The 20257-nt window shown below is 47.1% G+C and overlaps 1 protein-coding gene across 3 annotated transcripts; it reads right to left on the minus strand.

Moving 5' to 3' along the window:
- Positions 1-553: 553 nt before the first annotated feature.
- Positions 554-19879, minus strand: cdc42ep4a (CDC42 effector protein (Rho GTPase binding) 4a). Of its 3 annotated transcripts, none has more exons than XM_030408578.1 (2): positions 19565-19879; positions 554-4767 (listed from the first exon to the last, which is right to left on the minus strand). In XM_030408578.1, exon 2 carries the CDS (start codon positions 4615-4617, stop codon positions 3559-3561), a length of 1059 nt encoding a protein of 352 aa, XP_030264438.1. In that variant the 5' UTR covers positions 4618-4767; positions 19565-19879; the 3' UTR covers positions 554-3558. The 3 variants fall into 3 exon arrangements, with proteins under 3 accessions (XP_030264438.1, XP_030264440.1, XP_030264439.1); XM_030408580.1 differs by lacking the exon at positions 19565-19879 and adding an exon at positions 19140-19477; XM_030408579.1 differs by lacking the exon at positions 19565-19879 and adding an exon at positions 6934-7093.
- Positions 19880-20257: the final 378 nt, after the last annotated feature.

Raw genomic sequence — 20257 nt, forward strand, 5'->3', positions numbered from 1 at the left:
TGTGACTGTGAAAAAGCGAGAGTGGAAGGAGATTAGACATCCGCCCGAGTGGACACGAAAAGATTGAACGGGCCGAAGAAGAGGAAGAAAAAAAAAAGAAAGACGACGTGCAGAAGAAGTGTTTTTGTTTCCTGATGTGAAGGAACGCCGGGCGCCGAACTCTGACCGACAAGTGAGCGTCGTCAGCGTACGTAAAAACACGGAGGCGGTCCGTGACGATGAGCAGGATCACCTGTCAGCACTGTTTATGATTGCAGCTCTCCATAATGAGAAACTTCTTCCTCCCCCCCATCCGTCTCTCCCTCCTCCCACAGCGTCTATCCTCCCCTCTATCAACTCCCGAGTCATCACTTCATTCTCAGCCTGCACGGCGCAATACTTAAGAGACGCGTCCGACTGGGTCTCGATTGCTTCCTCTTCCTCTTCCTCTTCAGGGAGAGCCGGAGAACAGCGTCAGGAAGCAGAAGGAGGCACTCGAGGAACTCCTTTTGTTTAGCGCCGCCGATCGAGCCGCAACGTCATCTGAAACGCAGTCAAAGAAACCAGGCGGCGGTGAAGATGTTCAGGATTTCTTTTATTGAAAAATATAGGTTATTTTGCATAACACGGAGGAAAAAACAAAGGCCGTAAATATACAGAACAGAAGACAGTAAGGCAGAATATACAACATTATACAGAAAGGGCGTCACCGACAGCCTCCATTCACACTCAGTTATTATTAAAGGGACGGCTCACCTCAGAATCAAATATGCATATTTTTCCTTTTACCCGTAGTCCTTTTTTTTATCTGTAGTCCTTTTTTTATCTATCTCTCTGATACGATGAAGCGAGATGGAGAACTCGGTGTGAACATTAAGGACGTCCTCCTTCGTTAGCTCAGCCGGCTAGCCTCTCGCCCACAGGTAGCTACAGGCTTCCTTCTGGGATACAAACAAATAAATCCATCGCATCCGATAGTAAAAAAAGTAAAAGATAAAAAAAAGGCATTTAATCCCAATTCAGACTGTGCAAAGGGAAGCATGCACCCACTCCTGGACAAGAGGCGAGCGAACTACCAGTGATTTGTTTTTGTCACTAATGGCGCTCTCATCGTCAGCTGCTAATCCTCTCGCCTCGTTGTGAGCAGCTTCATCCAGGAACCGTTTTTCTTTCAACCGAACTACATGAGAAGCGTGCAGAGGGAGGCGTGCATCAACTCAACTTGGACGACTGAGCTGCAACGTTAGCTTAGTTAGCTAGCCTCTCATTCGCTTCTTTTATCGCAGTGACGCAAAAAGAAAAAAGTTCCAGCATGAAACTGCTCGCAACAAGGCCTGTGGACTGTCTGTGGACTTTTCTTATGTTATTCATTTATTTATTTTTTGAAGAGAAGCCGGGTGAAGGCAGACGTCTCTACAGCCGATCTCTCCAGAGCTCGACAACCTCGCGCCAAAACAATCCATCTCAGGGGCGCCCAAACTTTTTCCCTTCGACTGCAAAACTGAAAGTTGATGGTTTGCTGCGGGCTAAAAGCAAACACCTATTGTTTTGTTTTGTTTTGTTTTTGTTAAGATGAAAAATGGCAGAAGACTCCCAGCAAGTTATTTCAAAATGAATATATGAATGTCCTGACATCGCAGCACTGCAGGTGAAAATGAAAAAAAAAATACATTCTTGATTTCGGGGTGGACTGTCCCTTTAACCGTTATTATTACCTGAATATATAATACGTAGTGTTTTGAGTGATTGGAAATATAAATATCCAGTTATGCGAGTTCATTCTCTCCTTTTTTTCTTTTCCTCTTCCTGCATCTCAGAACTCTTTATTTTTTTACTCTTTAACCTCGGAGCTGAGACTCGGATTGAAACAGTGATTTTACCTGCAAACACACAGAAAGGATGAAGAACCTGACAGACTCTCCCATAAAAAAAAAAAAAAAGGAACAGAAAAGAAATAAAAGAAAAAAGAAAGCGAGCTTGAATTATTTTTTGGCTAGAAAAATTACGGTTTTGGCACATCTGTCAGTTTCAGTTAAGGCAGTGGAAATCAATCAGCGCGGCGGAGCCTCGACACTTCTGGCCGCAGCCTTTAATGATGCAAGAGATACAGTGAAGCTGCAATGACGGAGCAACTTGTGTAAAAATAGAAATCTTTTCTTAATGCTCTCGCATCCAATCGCTGGCTGTGCCTCTCCTTTTTCATCCATTCTTCAGACGGATGACACAAAACGTAGCAAAGATTTTCGTTTCTTCCAAAAGATATAAAACAACATCAACAACAACGGGTATTAAACAGTAAATAGTAGTAGTGTCTGCTTTAAATCAGGCGCGTCGGTGCTCTGATTCTTCTAACAAAAAGCTCCCCGTCAGTGGTAGTGAGTGGAAACCGTTTCTCTACGTTAAGGCTGGATTAATGAGGAGCAACGGCTTTTTTTTTTTTACAGGGTTCAGTTGCACCGCTGCAGCTGCAGCTCGGATGTTTGAGAACGAGGAAGGAAGTGGTTATCAAAGTCGACTCAGTCTCAACTTGAAATACCAGATAAGTCAGAGAGGAAGATGGCCAGTTCGACTGTAAAATCGTCGTCTTTACGGCTTCGGGGGGGGACAGAAATAAAAAATTATAAATCACAAACGCCAGCGCCACACACACCCACCGCTCCTCACACCTCTCGCTTCCTGTAGTAACACCTTGCTTTTTAGTAAATGCAGGCCGATGTACGGCCTCGACCGCCTGCGTGGCGCCTCACAGAGAATTTAAAAACAAGGAGGGAATTTTGGTTTTTGGGCTTCGTGGTCCGGCGTCGCAGCAGGAAATGGCAGCCCTTTTTTATTTTTTGAGGCGCCGTCGCGAGAGGCCCCGTAAGGGAGAAGAAAAAAAAAAAAACCTCTGACAGATCTCGTGGCACTGTTTTACTGTAACGCTTTCAGATGAGAGGAGCTGAAGGCAGGGCTTCACAAACACAGCCCTCTTTTTATTGTGACAAGACACCTAAAGCAGTGGCGGTGCGGCGACGGAGGCCTCGTCCTTCAGCTCAGGCCTCTTCATGTCCCGCAGCCGGAGAGAAGGAGAGGACAACAAGAAGCAAATGAAAAAAGCACATGTGACAAAAGAGAGAGAGAGAGAGAGAGAGTCAGAACCGAGCTTCAGTTATGGAAAGTGTTTTTCCTACAAAAGTTTCTTCTCCAACAGTCGTCCCCGTCTTACTCCTGGAATGTTCCATATTTTGAAAAGTGGCTGCTCCTCCGTGTCAGCTCCCCCGCGGGCGTTCAAACGGTGGAGGCAGGATTGACAGACGTGCAGAGAAGTGGAGGATGAGGCTCTCTGACAGATGGAGCTCGGGCTCGTCCTAAAGGAGCAGTCACTCTCTCCTCGCGAGGCCGACAGAAGCGCGAGTCCTCCCTCGTCTTCACAGCTCCGCTCCCCCCACAGAACCCGACAACAGTGACTTATTCCCATTCAAGTGCAAATCCACGCCGTCAAAGGACTCGCCTTTTTTCTCCACATAAACCCCTCCTTCCTGATCTGTGTCCCATATCCTTTTTTTTTTTTTTATTTTCTGAACGAGGCTTTTTGGAATCTCATACGCGGATCTCGTCGTCTTCGTCCTCCAGGAACGAGGAGAAGTTGCTCTCCTCCTCCGGCGGCGCGCTGAAGGTGGCGCTGTCCGTGTCTCCTGCGTACGTCTGGCTGCTCGGCTTCTCGTCCAGAGCGGCGGAGCCGGAGCTGGACATGGAGCAGCTGTCCAGATGCTGCAAGTGTTTGGGTCGGGTCTCGGGAGTGTACTCGGGGGTGTAGGGCCCTCCGTGCTCAGGGCCCAGATCAATAGAGCTGCCAGCATGCGGCTGCAGATCTTCTTCCTCCTCCTCATCCTCCTCCTCATCCTTTGCCTCCATCTGCTCCTCTGCCTCCTCATCTTTGTCTCTCTCCTCGCCGTCCTCCTCTTCCTCACCGTGAGTGCTGAGAGGCGGCGAGGCCCTCCCCTCGCTGCTCTTGCCCTCCTCGTAGCCGAGATCGTCATCCTCCTTCTCCATCACCCCCAAAATCTCGCCCAGCATGGAGGGTCCCAGGTCCACGTGGAAGGACATCACCGACTCGGCGTGCTTCATGCCGCCTCCGTAGTGGTGGTGGTGGGAGGTCTCCGGGAGCTCCGTCAGCTCCCCGAAGCTTCGCTCCTCCAGCTCCAGGAAGTGAGTGGCGGCGGCTGCTCCCCTCCCGTCCACCTCCTGCTGCTTCAAAGGACTCGAGGACAAACTCTTCGCCACCATGCTGTCTCCGTCCCCGTCGTTGAGGAAGGGCAGAGACATGGCGTTCTTCACGTAGGTGGGCGACCCACCGGGCGCCAACAGGGAGTTGTCTCTCTGCTGGTCCACCCGGGTCACCGACTGGGAGCGCTTGCTGCTCCTGAAGGTGCGGGACAGGAGGCCGGGCCGGGGGGAGCTGGGGTAGGACGTGGCCTCTGGAGGTTCTCCTGAGCGGGTGCTGAGGAAGGACGTGTCCCCAAACGCGTCGCCGCTGCGGCCGACGTGCATGGTGTGGCGGAAGTCGCCCAGCGGCGCGCTGATCATCTCCCTGGTCAGGTCCATGCGCGAGCGGCGCTTGGTCTGGGAGCCAGACACCAGCTGTTTGAGGATCGGCATGGCGGATGATTCGCCGCTTTGTTTCGCACAAAGAGGTAACGAAAGATGCTCTCAGGCGACGAAGACAGCCTCCAAAATGTTTGGATATAATCCTTGTTAGAGGCCCTGGAATGAATATCGACGCTCCTCAACTGCAGTCAGCCTGGAAACCTGAAAGAAGAGAACAGAATAAATTACTTTGGATTTATTTAAATTTTACTCTGCTGATAACATGATCCTTCTGGTTAAATAACAAAAGACAATTTCCAGAGTGAATAGATCCGTCAGAATGAAATGAACAATCAAAAGAAAAAAAAAGACATGAAACCAATTACCAACACAGAAAATTAAAAATAAAGCTCCACATTTCAAAGTCTTCAGCTTCTGAAATGTGAATGTTCTCTGGTTTGTTTCCTCCAATACGACGGTGAATATCTTCGGGCTGTGGACGAAACACTGATCGATTGTTTCTGACATTTTAAAGACCAAATTAATTAATTATCAGTTGCCGCCCTTCAGCCCGACTTGGCGATGTCTCCTATTAAACAGGAAGGGAAACTGTAATCAACAGAGTAACTAGTAACTAAAGCGGTTTCTGATAAACGTAGCCGACGTCCACATCGGGCCGTTTCATCCCACCGAGTAAATAAAAACATTTCGAAGAATTTGAAAATGTGCCACTAATTACTGGGGAGCTCGAGCTATCAATTACGCAGCTCCATAATGATAAGCAGCACTCCACCGACATCTGTGTGAGATGACCTCTGAAATGCACCGAAAGAAGAAGTAGAAGAAGAAGAAGAAAAACACACAAGTTGGGGAACGCCACAGGATTCTGCTTTAAACTGCATCCTGACTGAGAGCAGAACAGCGGCCGCAGACCGACATGAATCCATCAGCGGAGACGCTGACAGCCGACGACCAAACACTCGTATCTGAGATCTCATCTGAGAATAAAAAAAAACAGCCCTCTGAACTATTCAGGAGTCACAGAAGTGTTGTTCGGACACATGTTGCTGAGGCTGTGGTGGCAGAGAAGAGACGCCGCATTAATATTCTTCAGCCGTCCTCGTCTCCTTCTCGGACAGCGGTGCTCGAGCCCCCGGAGGTTTGTGACTGACAGCTGATAGAAAACATGTTTGCTGAAACATGCAGCCCAGACACAAGAAACCAGGAAGCCAAGCCGAGCGGCTGACTGTCGGACCGGCGGGGTCCCAGTGAACACGGGCGATGACGGCGCCGGACAAACACAAGACGGACGGCTGCCAGTTTGACGACAGGGAGCACAGCACCGAGGTGGATTTGTCGTCGGGTTTGGCTCCTGGCGATCCGGCGGCCTCACGTTTGGCAGCTAATAGGAAGCTAACGTTAGCTGCATGAGTAAATGAGCAACAGCAGCTAAATCATCTCGTCGCTGGATTCCATGACGTCAAACTGGATCCGGTTTGGTCTCGACACCAGCCGTGTTCGCTCAGAGCCGGCTACAGTTAGCTGCTGACTTTAGCAACCACGAGCTAAATCTGTCAGTAGAGGAAACTCTGATCCAGTTTCATCAAAATTACTGGAAAAAAGTTATAACTGTGTGTTTTCGTGCAGTAGTCAGTTAAAAACATTCTTGTGACACGGCTCAGAGTTCAACATGGGTTGATGGGTGGGTGATATTACTGGTTGAAACTGGTGGTTACAAGCACACGCGACGTTTTGTTTGACAGGAAGACGACGTGGAAACACACAGAGATGAATTGTTTTGTAGTTATTTTGGCACATATTGTCAAATGGGAGCACGACATGATTCTGGATGTGATCACAAATGGTTAAAAAGTTATTTTCCCAACTTTAAAAATGCAGAAAAAGATGCTTGCATGAACATCACATTCCTGGCAAAGTCTGACCGTCAAACAACAAACTTTATTCCCTCAAATGAAAGTGCACGGTAACAACAAATATCCTTCCGTCATTGCACATCTTTGTCAGTGTTTAAAAGCTCTTTTCTGGTGGATTATAGTTAAAAAATGTGTGTTTATTACCGCCTAATATCTGCATGGACTTGCGCCGCTGGTATCGGTCTGTCTCGAGAGGAAACCTCAGCGCGGGCTGCTTCCTCAGGTGCTGCTCTGTCTCATTAACAACACGTCCCATCACACAAAAACACACATAAAAAAAACAACACTAGACCGAGGTGGTCTGCAAAGTGCCGAGCGAGCAGTTCTCTGCAGGCGGACATGGAGGACACATGCACCTCTCTCTGACTTGTGGGCGAAAAAAAAAAAAAAAAAAAAGAACCAAACTCTCTTAACGGTTCTGTGTGAGCCGGGCCTGAAGGAGGAAAGTGCTTACCTTGCTGTCTGGAGCGTGCACATGATGCCCGGCTCTTTGTTTACGCTGGATAATCATTAAAAGACGTGACCTCGACTCTGGAGCTCTGACAGAGAAGCCTGCCGAAGAGATTTTCAGTCGGAGGCTGTTTAATGTGACAGCCTTTTTTGCATTGACCTCATTCCTCTGTCTCCACCCCCCTACACCACCACCACCCCCCTCGTCTCTGCCAGCTGAGCCTCGACTCCTCTTCCTGTTAATGCCCTCACCTGCTGCGGTTTCCATGGAAACGCCCTCCTACAAGCTAAGCGACGGCGCTTCCTGTCTGGGGCTGCAGGAGGCTTCGGGGCTTCATACATGCATGAAACACATGGCCTCCTTCTGTGTGGAACACAATGCGCCTCTTCATCCGCAGCCTGCGGCGTCTCTGCTGCTTCTCCTTCACACGTATCGTTTCTATTTCTATAAAAACTTGAAATCTGCGCGGATCAGATGCCCACTGTTACATTTATCGACAACAATTCCAATATTTGATGAATAAGTTTGAGTTACTTTAAGTCCAAAATCTTTCATTCCTGCCTCTGAAATCTGAAACGTGAATATCTTCTGGTTTATTAGACATTAAACTGGATAAAAGACGTATAAAGTAGCTCATCTTGGACTTTTCTTACATTTAATAGACAAACAGCTTATGTATTAATAAAAAACAAATTTATTTTAGTTGCAGCACTATTGAAAAATATAAGTATACACATGTTCTGGTGCTGTAGATGAAAAGAATCTGAAGCATCCGGGTCGAGTGGAGCGAATGCGTGTAAGATCGCAGCTTTTCTGAGGATTCACACGTGAAAAAAACTTTCGGCGAACTCCAAAAAAATGTTTTTTTCGTGCCAAAACACACAAACACAGCAACGTATTTATTATTGAAGCTTTCGTGTTCGGATCTGTTTTTTGGGAAATAATGAGGAGGAAATAATTCACACCCAGCCAAAACAACAAGTTTCTCTTCTTTTTTTTTTTCCTTCCTTTTTTTCCCTTCTTTCCTGAGCGGTTGCTTCTGGGTGGCACAAACAAGACGAGGGAAAAAAAAAACAAAACAACCAGCCGATGAAACAAAAGGAGAGGGAGAGAAAACCCGTCCCCCCCTCAGGCCAGGATCAGTCTGACGGGCCCAACGGTGCCCAGCGCTGGAACATGGCTTCTTCATCAGCTGAATCTAAATCAGATCCTGAATCTCTGCAGCAGCAGCGGCGGCGGCGACGGCAGCAGAGGCCTTCAGCAGTTACATCCAACATGATTCACAGCCCTGCTTTATTTATAGCTGTGTGTGCGAGCATGCACGTGTGGGCGTACACGTGCGTGAAACAAAAAAAAAAAAAAAGAAAAGTGGAAAAGGGCCTGAGAAGGCAGCAGTTAGCGTGGGAACCGCGGGGTCACGGCGGGGGGATTGACTTTATAAACAGAGCTTCACAACACTCGGGGTCTGGCTGCAGCGGCGGAGCCCCAACTGGAGACAGAAAAGAGACGAGACGAGAGGACGAAACACGTCTGCGGCGTTTCACTCCGACAGAGACACCGGAGTGACGCGCTGCAGACCGGTCCGACCTGCAGCCCGTTTGAATGAGTGCGAGGAGGTCCGAGCAGCGTTCATGTGGTACTTCTCAACTGCTGGGTGAAAAGCAGCAGTGTGTGCACACAGTACGTGATAAACTCGAGCACACTGGGAAGGTTTCCAAGCTGTCGCCGCTGCCAGACCCTTCTGGTGAGGCCCCACGGGACCTTATTTTAGAAAACATATGCACGGTGGGAGACGCATGGATCTGGATCCTGGCTGTAACTGGGCCACAAACCTCGGCCTCGTGAACTACATCGTCTCAGAGAAAGTATGAAAAAAGCAGAGTCTTGCCATGTTGTAATCTGAAGTTATGTGAAAGGAGGGTTGGTCGGTTCTGTGACGAAGCTAAAATGCTGTCGTATGATAAACTACGACTTTCTCAGGTGGATAAATTGTCTTTTAAACTGACACATCATGGCTCAGATCCATTTCAAAGTTTGACCCCTACACCTCGTTGTTGACTGCCCACCTTTCCCTACAATAATTAAAGAGGGTTAGCGGTTAAAATCTCTACTAATGGAACGAGACGACCCTTCAAAACCTTCATACGTCATCAGTGGTTGTCAATGGCGTCTACATCCAGTATGGCATCACGATTTCACGCTACCAACCAAGTCATCAGATAAAAAAGCCACACTGCTTCTAACCTGACCACTGGTGTCGACTAGTTAGCTAGTTGTTTATGCTCTTAAGGAAGTAGAAGTGTTGGAATACCGGGGTCATCCCTGTGGTCCCACATTTCTAGGACATTTTCAAAATGAGGTCTTGTGTTCCTGCATGTCCCTTTAATTTAAGCCTCATCCTTCCACAAGATTTTTTGGGTTAGGCGTGTAATTGGCTCCCAAACTGGGAGAAAGGGAGATAAAATCTTAAACAAATTTATGAAAAAGGAAATGTGGGAAGATAGGCACGCTCCCGGAAGACCAATATTGACACTAATGAATAAAATATTGATATCATGCTAATAAAACACACATGATAATATCGTTTATTGAATTATTGTCTCCACGATACTCGTCTAGCAAAAAACCTCGGCTATCCTAACAGCTGAAACGACTCTCCTACCCTTGTTTTGATGCGTGCGTCTCTAAAACCTCCGTCTGGCGAGCCATGTATGTCACTTTGACCTTCCCCTCTATCACAACACGGTCCGAGACACTCGAGGTGCGAACATGTAACACAAAGAGGTGGAGCTGAGCGGTCGGTGTGTATTGGGATCAGGCTGTTAATCGAATCGTATCCCATCATTCACTGCTGAACATGAAGAGGCGGGACTTCTCCTCTCTGCTGCTGCTGCACATCTGTTTTGGTAAATCATATTCCAAACCCATTTCCCCCCAAATGTATTTATGCCATGGGAACGTAATCTTAGCGCCGTTTATAGATCACGTAACTCAATTATCAATATAAATACCTACGCTGAGGTCTCGGGAGGATTCCTAAACCAGCTCCTATAACATCATACGGTTAAAGCTGCTAGTTAGTGGGGAGAAAACACACACCCGACCGTTCTGAGGGGGAAGTACAGAAATAACAGAGGAGGGAGGTGAAACCGAAAAAAAAAAATGGCTTCTTCTGGGTGAAATGGACGACGCTGACTGAGTGAATTCACCTGGGAGAATCTCAGATGTCAGGAGGAAATCCTGTGCAGTCATTTCTTAAACGTCGCTGCGCAAGAGGAAGTGAAGACACGCGCTGACTCAGAAATCAAATCGAGGTTTTTTTTTTCTTTTTTACATTTCACAGAAAAGTACACAGCAGGAGGCGTGAATCTACACGTCGATGTGACATCCTGTTAAAGAAATATTGACCCGCTGGATGATTTGTGTTCAAGCAGAACGTTCCTCACACACACACACACACGCTCAAACATGACTAATAGTCCGTTTCCCTAATCGAGTATTGACGCGTCTTCTTTGTGCTTAATTCGTCCTGTGTGTATTCGGCTGTCTGGGAGAGGGCGACTGCTGCAGGGACGGGGGAGCGGCGCTCTGTCTGCCTCATTTGAAAGCACTGACCTGGATGGACGACCGCATGACCCGAGGGCGAAATGACATCGGGGGGGGGGGAGACGGGGGGGGGAGGGAGAGGGATGGAGGCCACATGTGCCCAAATCTGAGTGCAAAACAAGGGCCGACATCTCCGGCTTCCTACATGACGACCGCACCATTTGCAAAAAAAAAAAAACCTCCCATTTGCTGGTGAAAACCCTCATTCAGCGCCATGTGTTTAAGTGCAAGAGGCAGAGCACACACACTCATCATAACACACACACACACACACACACACACTCCAGTAATTAAGCAGACAAATGGCCTGTAGAAGATAGGTATCTGCCACGCAACTCAGTTAGCAGGGCTGAATATCTCGTTTAGGAAGGAGCGGCCGAAGGACAAACAGTGGAAATGACATTATCTCTCAATCACAGCGACGGAGGAACAGCAGACATCAAGCTGACGCTGCTCTTTGAGATAAACACAGCGATGAGGAAATGTATTAAGTAATAAAGCTCGCCCACTCACATGAGAGACAGATTTAGCTGCGGCCTAATTGGCTCGTTTAGGCCGCCGGTAGCCATTTGTTTGGTGGCGTCGCGGGTCCAGATCCCGTCCCTCCCGCTCCCCACTGTCCACGCCATTCTCCAGCATACGTTTCCCGAACACGGCGAGGAAAGCCAGCAGCTCATTTTGATCAAAGAGTAACTCCTCTGTGGTCTAAAGAGCACGGCGAATCCAAAATGTGTCGCTGTGAAATGAGGAGGAAACGCCGTGGAGCCCGTCTGAACCCGCTGACCGGTTCATGACCAACACCCGGGCCTTCGCATGTGTGCTGCTGTTTTCGTGACCAACCGCTTTGTCACAGTTTGACACATATAGAGCTGAAAAAAATTAGGGAATCCACAGAAATTTTGAATCAGCTGCTGTTTCCAGAATCGATTAAGATGTTTTTCAGAGCAAAAAAAGCAAAACGTGTTGTTCAAGTTCACCCAGTGTGAGGATTTGATGCTTTCCTTCCCGTTTTATCTTGTTTTGAATGGAATATTTGGGGGTTTTGGACTGTTAAAGCAGCATTTTTGATTTATGATTTTCTGACCTTATTTTCATTCATTTCATGAACTGATCAGTTTTTTGGTCTATAAAATATCATGGAATGCTGAAAAATGATGTTTAGTGTTTCCCAAAGCCAAAAGTTTTGTCCTCAGACGCCCCTTTCTCTACGACTATATTAACCAGAAAACATTCACATTTAAGAAGCTGGAATCAGAGAATTTTGACATATTTCCTTCTAAGAAAAATGACAAACCGATTAATGGATTCATAAAATCGTTGACCATTAATCTGACGGTTGATAACTGATGGCTTAAATGTTGGAGATCTACATTTTATAGACTAAACAACGGGACGGACGAATCAATAATGAGAATAAACTGTTGGTGGCAGCCCTCGATAGGAATAAAAATCAGGACATCATGAACACAGAGACCATTTTCACTATTTTCAACATCCTTAATCATAACAAGCTTAAAAAAAACCAACATAAATACATAAATACTGATACAATTCTTCCAAAAAACAAGTGAAAAGCCTCGAGTGCAGGAAGCAGAAGATTAAAAGCTCGTCTGTGTGGATTTTTAGTCACATATCAGTGTTGTTGCCTCCCTCGTACCCGGCAAGCTGGTGTGAGGCGGCCTGTTATGCAAATGTCACACCTCACCCAGCGGGACATTCTGCTCGCTGAGGATCAAAGCACAACAGATTGTTTCGAGCTTTTCCCGCTAATAAAAGTGCCTGTAGGTCTTTGAGTTGGCATTTATATCATTGAGCTCTAAATCCGGAGCCGATCCTCAGATCAGCGATGGAATATCTGAAGGTATAAGCAGCTTGGACAGCAAAGAACAAACTCACGAGGACTCAGCGGCGTTTTAAAAATAACAATGAGTCGACCGGGGAAATGATTACACAACTCAAACGGACTGTTAATTCCATCTAATCAGTGTGCGACGGTAGCTGCATCAACGCAGGGTCGGTGCAGCTGTTAGAGAGCCAGATTCAAGCACTTTCAAGCACCTTCAAGGGGCCTAAACCAATCATTTAAGGCTCTCCAAGCCTTTTATCATCACATCTACATCGTTACTAGAAACGTTATTTTTTTACCCCCAGCAATCAATGTATATTGTCACTTTGTTGATTTCACCAGCTGTTCGTATTAACTTGGATAGCTTGTTGTGATAAAGACGCGTATTCAGATTCAAACTTAAAAACATGGCAGTTAAAATTGAACATCTTCCAAACTTTTAAGACTAAAGCTGAAGCTAGGAAGATCGAGCTAGATTTTAAAAGTATTCAACTAAAACTATGATCCACTTCCTTTCAGGCCTCCAAAACACCAACACACACAACCGAACCACACCGACATAGTGGGAGATATTTGTGTTAGCAGCTTGTTGGCTACGTTTCAACAAGCTCTCTTAGCCAAAAAACAAAAACATCACGTTAAATGTCACAATCATATGAAGACAAGAAAGAAACAATTCCTAAGCTCACTCATTCCAAAATGCTACCCAGCCCAGCAGTTACTGGTCACTGCTGCGGCTGTGTGCTTTGTGCTAACTGGTTTATTTACTGGTCACTGCTGCAGCTGTGTGCTTTGTGCTAACTGGTTTAGTTACCGGTCAATGCTGCGGCTGTGTGCTTGGTGCTAACTGGTTTAGTTACTGGTCACTGCTGCGGCTGTGTGCTAACTGGTTTAGTTACCGGTCACTGCTGCGGCTGTGTGCTTTGTGCTAACTGGTTTATTTACCGGTCAATGCTGCGGCTGTGTGCTTGGTGCTAACTGGTTTAGTTACTGGTCACTGCTATGGCTGTGTGCTTGGTGCTAACTGGTTTATTTACTGGTCACTGCTGCAGCTGTGTGCTAACTGGTTTATTTACTGGTCACTGCTATGGCTGTGTGCTTGGTGCTAACTGGTTTATTTACTGGTCACTGCTGCGGCTGTGTGCTAACTGGTTTATTTACTGGTCACTGCTGCAGCTGTGTGCTTTGTGCTAACTGGTTTATTTACTGGTCACTGCTGCAGGTGTGTGCTTTGTGCTAACTGGTTGAGCTGAATGACAGTGTAACTTCTGATGCGGCTCTCCTGTAAATTGACTCACGGGCTGTGTGCTTCATGCTAACGTTGTTAGCCAGTGAATTAGTCTGCTGCTGCCTCAGGGGCTGTGCACTTCATGCTACTCGGTTAGCTGTTGAACATCAGGCTCAGGGGCTGTGAAGCGTGAGCTTAGCGCATCGTTGTCATCGTTAACCGTATCTACAGAGTCTTATTCACTTATAAACAACATCATCTTAACGAAGGATCATGGCTGTTATGGGTACTTACAGCTGTCATGCCAACAGGTCATTCTTGTGTGACTAGCTGACTAATAGCTTCCGTAATATATCTGCTTAATGTGGCTTCATGCAACAGACTTAATATTAGAAATGTGGATGCGGTGTTGGAGGCAGAACGCCATTCCAATGAAAGCCATCAGGCCTAAAAGAGCTCGACTCTCAGGGTGTAAAATTACCTGGATCTTGCACATCGTGTGGATTACAGGAGAAAGTCTATTTGAGCCTCACCTCAACTTAAATTGGCTTCAAGGCCGGATCCCTGTGAGGTTGTCTCAGAGTGTTTGATTTATTAATGGCTGTCTGGATGTTCTACAAAAAAATATATATTTATAAAAAGTAACTTCTACAAGAACTTTCCAACCCTTTAAAATGGAGCAGAACATGAAACTTTAAAGTGTCATCATGAGCAGATGAGAAAAGCGAACAAGGAGCAAAAGCAAAGTGACGGATAGATCACGACCAGAGACACTTCAGCTTTCAAAGGCGCCCCGACAGCCAATGAAAGGTCTCCTGGCAGAGAACAGGGCCTGCAGCGACTCGGCTCGACTCGCACCGGCTGACCTCTGATACCCGAGAGGAGAAAAACTCGTCTCTCTTACATTTACGGCCAGCGGCAGCCTGCGGACACGACGCTCCGGTGTCCTCCGCTTTGATGAAACTGACAGCTTTTATTACAGGCGTAAACAGCGAGCGGCGAAACAAGAAAGCAGCACTCCGCATCAACACATCCAAGAGAAGAGAGAGTATTCTCTGGGCTCCGGCTGATGACAGATCCATAATGCCTTCTTTATACGGACGTGATATCTATTTCTAATCTGAACAACATCAGCGTCACCTGTCTGCTCGTCACGGTGTGGAAATACAAACAGGAGGCCGACGGTGCGGCGAGGGCAGATACTGGCACCGATCCGACTTATCTTATCATAATCAGGGAGACTGAGCGGTTAGCACAGCGACACTGGCAAAATCAACACGAGCGCATGCCAGAAACAACCACTTAACACTATTTTGAGTGGTTTTTCCGCTAATGAGACACGTCGGAAACCTTCCCAGCTTTTCATTCTCATCCAACTGGAGCTGCGGGGTCAACAACCCAGCTCGGGGTCGCTGATAACTTCCCCCTCCCGGTCTTCTTTAAAAAAGATGTCTGAGACAAGTTGAACCACAATATAACCTCAGAAATTAACCCCACCGCTTCTGAGAACTCAGACGTAGCCACACACGGTGGAGGTGGAGAGAGAACGCGGTGGCGTGTTCGGCGGGAGCGACCACAGGAAGGGCAGGGAGAAAATAAAAAGGCCGCTGAGCCTCCCATCTCTCCGGAAATCTACCCAGCCTGCCCTTCCTGGCCACTCGTAATCTAAACAAGGCCGTCCTCCATCGTGCTGTATTACAGAGGGGCTAACCAAACAAACACGGCTCATATCTCCATCAACACACAGTTTTAATAACCTACAGGACGGTGGAGCAGAGCCGGGAACTCTGCGCTCAACAACAGGCACCAAATTAAACATATATCCGAGCATACAGAGCCCCGGGTTCGGTGACATTTAATTATCGCAGAAAGCCGAACGCAAACCGGATCTTCTGAGTCAGCGCCGATGACAGCTCCGCCCCCGGGCCCAGGTGTCCGTGTCAACCGGTGAGGACAGCTGAGCCACGGCGCCTCAAAGCTGCAGGAGAAGAGCGAGGTCACATTTTCAAAAAAAAAAAACTCTCGAGTGAGAAAAGCCACGGCGTTCCTCGGTGGAAAGAATGCGGGGGAAATTATGGGATGTTGCTTGAAAGTGCGAGAGTGCCGTAATTACAGGGGTCAGAACCGGCAGAGAGGCAACAAAACGCACGAGCTGCTGGAGGGAAGCCAAAGTAACAGCTATCAGACAGCCGAGGAGGGAAGCGTTTTCTTTCTTTTTGACAAAATATGAGCAACCACTCGAGTTTCTGCGGCAGCAGACTCGCTCTTAAATGGATCGTGAGTTCACCGAGCGCGGAGTTCTCTTTCAGAAGTCAAAATCCAATTAGTGGATTAATATGAATCAAATTAAACAACAGAAAGGTTCAACACGAGAGTCTTTTTGTGCAGATGAATAACCCTTCAAAGTATCTGCAGCCACACTAATAGATATACTCCGTCTGGAGCTGGGTAACCTGGCGTTATATCGCGATGCAAGTGTTGTCGTTTCCTGGTTTTAAAGCTTTATGTAACTTTATTTCAGCTTAAAACAACAACAGGTAGGATCACAGTGTGAAACACTTTACAGCACAGGACCATAGATGAGGGATTTTGGTGAAACTGGATCGCGTTCAATGGAGAAAACGTTGCATCTGTCACTGTTGTCGTGCCGTTAGCTCTAGCAGCTAATAGAGTTAGCAGCAGCTTTGGATGAAGAGACTGAAGAGGACGCTGATGGAGAAGGAAGTGACATCAGCCGGTTATACGAGTTACACGGCTCGCGCTGCTGGACGTGGTTGATGTTTGGCTGCGTTAGCGAAGTCGGCAACTAACTTTTCACTCTTATGACGTACCCAGTTTTGTTTGTAGTTAGCACGTAGCTTTACGTCACTTCCCACAAATAGCGACAGAAACCTGGAATTGTATCTACAACTGTCATCTTGCACTCAAAGCGGTGACTGGCATCACATCCCATCGATACACATTACTACATAATGTTGCTTTACAGGCTGCATTACAGAAAAAGTAATGGTCTTTTCTAAACTTACAAGATTTGGTACTAAAATTACTGACAATTGGAGCGTTAATATCTTGTGAAAGTATCTATATCGAGGTATTTATTCAAAAACAACAAACCGAGTTCTACTTTGTGTGTCTGATTCGGTCTGAAAATATCACTATATTATTTTAAAGCCATATCGCTGAGCCTTAATGAGCCTGAAACAGCAAAGAAGTATTCAAACTAACACAGAAAAATACACTTCATTGTCGAAAAATACCTTCTGCCGTCTTCTGGTCAGCCATCGTGACGATTGTGCAAGTTTTGAAAACGTTAAACCTCTCGTCATTGTCCGATACCATCAACCCCGTCCGATATTTACAACCACTGACGAGGAAACAGGACGGAGGGGAAGAATAAGCATTTCCTCGGGCTGGCGGCACCAAACCCCAGCCCACTGCCGGGTCACAGTTCAGCATGCTGGATTAGACCAGAAGGACAATGCGAGCAAACAAAAGACACAGGAACAAACACGGCATTCACACGCTGACACACGAGACGCTCTCAGAGTTTTATGCTGGGACAACAAGGTCTTCAATAAAAAAAGGGGGGGGGTTGGTTATGTCACAGGTCGACTGGAAGACATCCATGAATTGTTCACCGAGAGAAAGTTGTGTCAGTGTTGTGCTCAGCCTGGATTTATGTGGTCGTACTTAAGAACAATGACGACAACCCAACATGTTACTTCCACTGAAGACCTGTCGTGTAGTAATCCAACAGTCCACTATCAGCATCCTCAGAGGCATTCCAGAGAAAGAAAACTAACAGTTTATGTTGGTATTTCCTGGAATGTGAAGGGGCCGGACGGACGGACGGGACACACACATCGCCTCCAACAAGCACACAAACTGCAGACATGTTCAAACACGGACGCAGGACTTTACACTCGCCGGGCCACAAACACTGCTACAGTTGCACTTCAGCACCGCAGCGCAGGGATCGCCGCAGACTCGCTCACTTTTGTCGACTAAATTCTGAGCAGGTTGCGTTTCCCGGGCGGCGAGCCAGCAACTGCTGTCGACGCCGCGCTGTGCCCAATAACAGAGCGCTTGGCAGAGCGTCCGACACCACACGGGAGGAAGGATAACTTTCACCTTCAGGCACTAAACACATGTCTCCTGCAGGCAATTAGATGCTTTGTGATTTAAGAGGCCGTAAAGTAGAGCCTGTGCAGGCTGGTCCATAATGTTTTTTTCAGAGTAAACAGGCTGAGCTTCTGACTCAAGTCTAACTGATGAGCTGTGCATGTTTGCTGTGTCATCAACCTAAATCCATCAGAGTCCAGGCGGGACGTGTTGACGTCTCGCGGAGAGGCGTCTTGTGTGTTTTGGGTCAAAAGTCAAACTTAAACCTGCGGAAAAACAAAAGGCAGCCACTCGATCTGCCTCACAGGGAGACGACTCTGATAACATTATCTCCTCAAACAATTGCTGAGGGTTGTTATCAGCGTGCCGGTGACTGAGTGACGGCCCGCAGACCTGATCCGTACTATCATCATCGTCATCAATGAGCTGCCAGGTCGACAGTCTCTGGGCTGCGTGAGGTAAAGATGCAGACAAACAGGTTGGAGTGCACGGCGTGTGGCGGCACAACGTCTGTGATGTAATGTGTGGATTTCTTATTTAGTCATCTGATGATGCAAACGACTTCACGTCAGCGTCAGTGAAGTTCCTCTAAAGACGTTTCACTCAGTCTGGAAGAAGTTTACACAGAAGCTACACACGGTGATGTAAAAGTAGGTCAAACTGGAGTAAAACTAAAGATTTTTCTTAACATATTAGTTTGGTAAAAGTTGAAGTCATCCATACAAACAGTTCCTGAGTAAGAGTCTTAAAGTATCTGATGTTAAAAAGGACTGAAGTCTTAAAAGTAGAGAACGGCTGATAAACAAGTCGACATGGAAACACAAGAAGATTCTTTGGGTGTTTTATAATTATTAAAAGTAAAAAGCTCAACTTTGTAAGAAAGTTGATCCCAAAGCATGGCGAATCAACCCGACACACGAGCGTCGACGTTTGACGAGTTAGGAAGGAGACTCAAAAATCAACTTTCATACGAAGCGGATATTCAGGTTTACTGTCTCAGCGTGAAGGTCTGAATCTAGAGAGCAAAGTTTATAGTTCAGCTGTTAAATATCCTGCCTCTGTTCCATATATGTGTCGTATAAAACCAAAAATATTCCACAAGAAATCCCCCAAAATCGACATTTGCCCCCAAAATGAAGCATCAGTGGAGCTTTAATCCAGAGTAAAAGTAGATGTGTGTATTATATACTCTGTTACAGGATGTGATCTGCACAGTAAGTAGTTGCTGAAGTCACAGTGGAGTAAAAAAGTAGAATATTAGCCTCTGAACTGTCGGATCAAGTGGCAGCATCTCAAAATACAACTTCAGTGCCTGTACTTGAGTAAATATACTTGATTACATTCTATCACATGTCACACAAATAGAGTCAGAAAACACATGCATGTGTGCGTGTGGGCCGACTTCACCTCCACATGTTCAGGAGCTCCTCTCTGTGATAGTTACAATCAAATCATCCATCGTGGCTCCAAATCAGCTAATAAGATGAAGGAAAACCAACATGGTCGCTGAGAGGAGAGCAGACAAAGTAGCTCCGACACCAGAGAGAGAAAACACGCTTTAACAGAGCAGAACCGCTTCAGTGTGAGTGGATCCGGTCCCGTCCAGTGTGTCCCCCCCATCAGCACCCCACGCTGTGATTCAGGGTGGGTCACCGGCAGCAGGAGAACAATAAGTGGCTGACCACAAAGAGTCAGCTGCCTGACGCACCGTGCGCTCTTTACGCAGCCGCTCCGCTCCACACGCACGCACACACGAGTACATCCGAGCCGCACACACACACATGTGGTAGTATTATTTCTGTTTATCAGGTGAGGTTCAAACACGCACTTACCGAGCATCCCATTCATAAAGCCGGCTTCACGTTGAGGCCCCCAGCAGGTTGACAATGGAGGAGGAGGAGGAGGAGGAGGGGGCGCGTTCAGCAGACGGGAGGAGACGCAGGAGGCTCGGATCAACTCACAAATCCAAAATTATGCACACACACTCACGCAGGACTCTTCTTCTTCTTCTTCTTCTTCCTCTTCTTCTTCTTCTCGTGGCTGTCAGCGCATCCTCAGACGCGACGCTGCAGCTCCGAAGCGCAATAAGTCACTACAAAGCTGCTGCTGCCTGCTCGAGTGTGTGTGAGTGAGTGTGTGTGTGTGTGTGTGTGGACACGCCCTCTTTACATGGCTGCTTAAAGACACAGGCTGCCAGCATGGGGGCCACTCACACCGCTCTGTTGGAGGCGGGGTCCGCCTGTCACATCAGCACTCAGTGACATCATGTGAAGAAGAAAAAGAGGAAATTATCATTTAAAGGTTTTAAAAACATCACGTCACGTCGCTGCGGGGAAATAAACACGACACCATGTAGAATATTTCCGCTCTGATCACACGTCTTGATATTCAGCAGCTGTTTTTATGACAGCAGAGGTCTGAACGTGCTGATGTGCTGCCTTTGTTCTCCTTCAGTCTCCATTTTTTTTTGTGCCGAGTCATTCAGGGGGAGAATCTGCAGACTCATCCTGCAAGAGAGGCCAGAC

The sequence above is a fragment of the Sparus aurata genome, chromosome 23 (assembly GCF_900880675.1).
Source record: "Sparus aurata chromosome 23, fSpaAur1.1, whole genome shotgun sequence".
NCBI classification, from domain to species: Eukaryota; Metazoa; Chordata; class Actinopteri; order Spariformes; family Sparidae; genus Sparus; species Sparus aurata.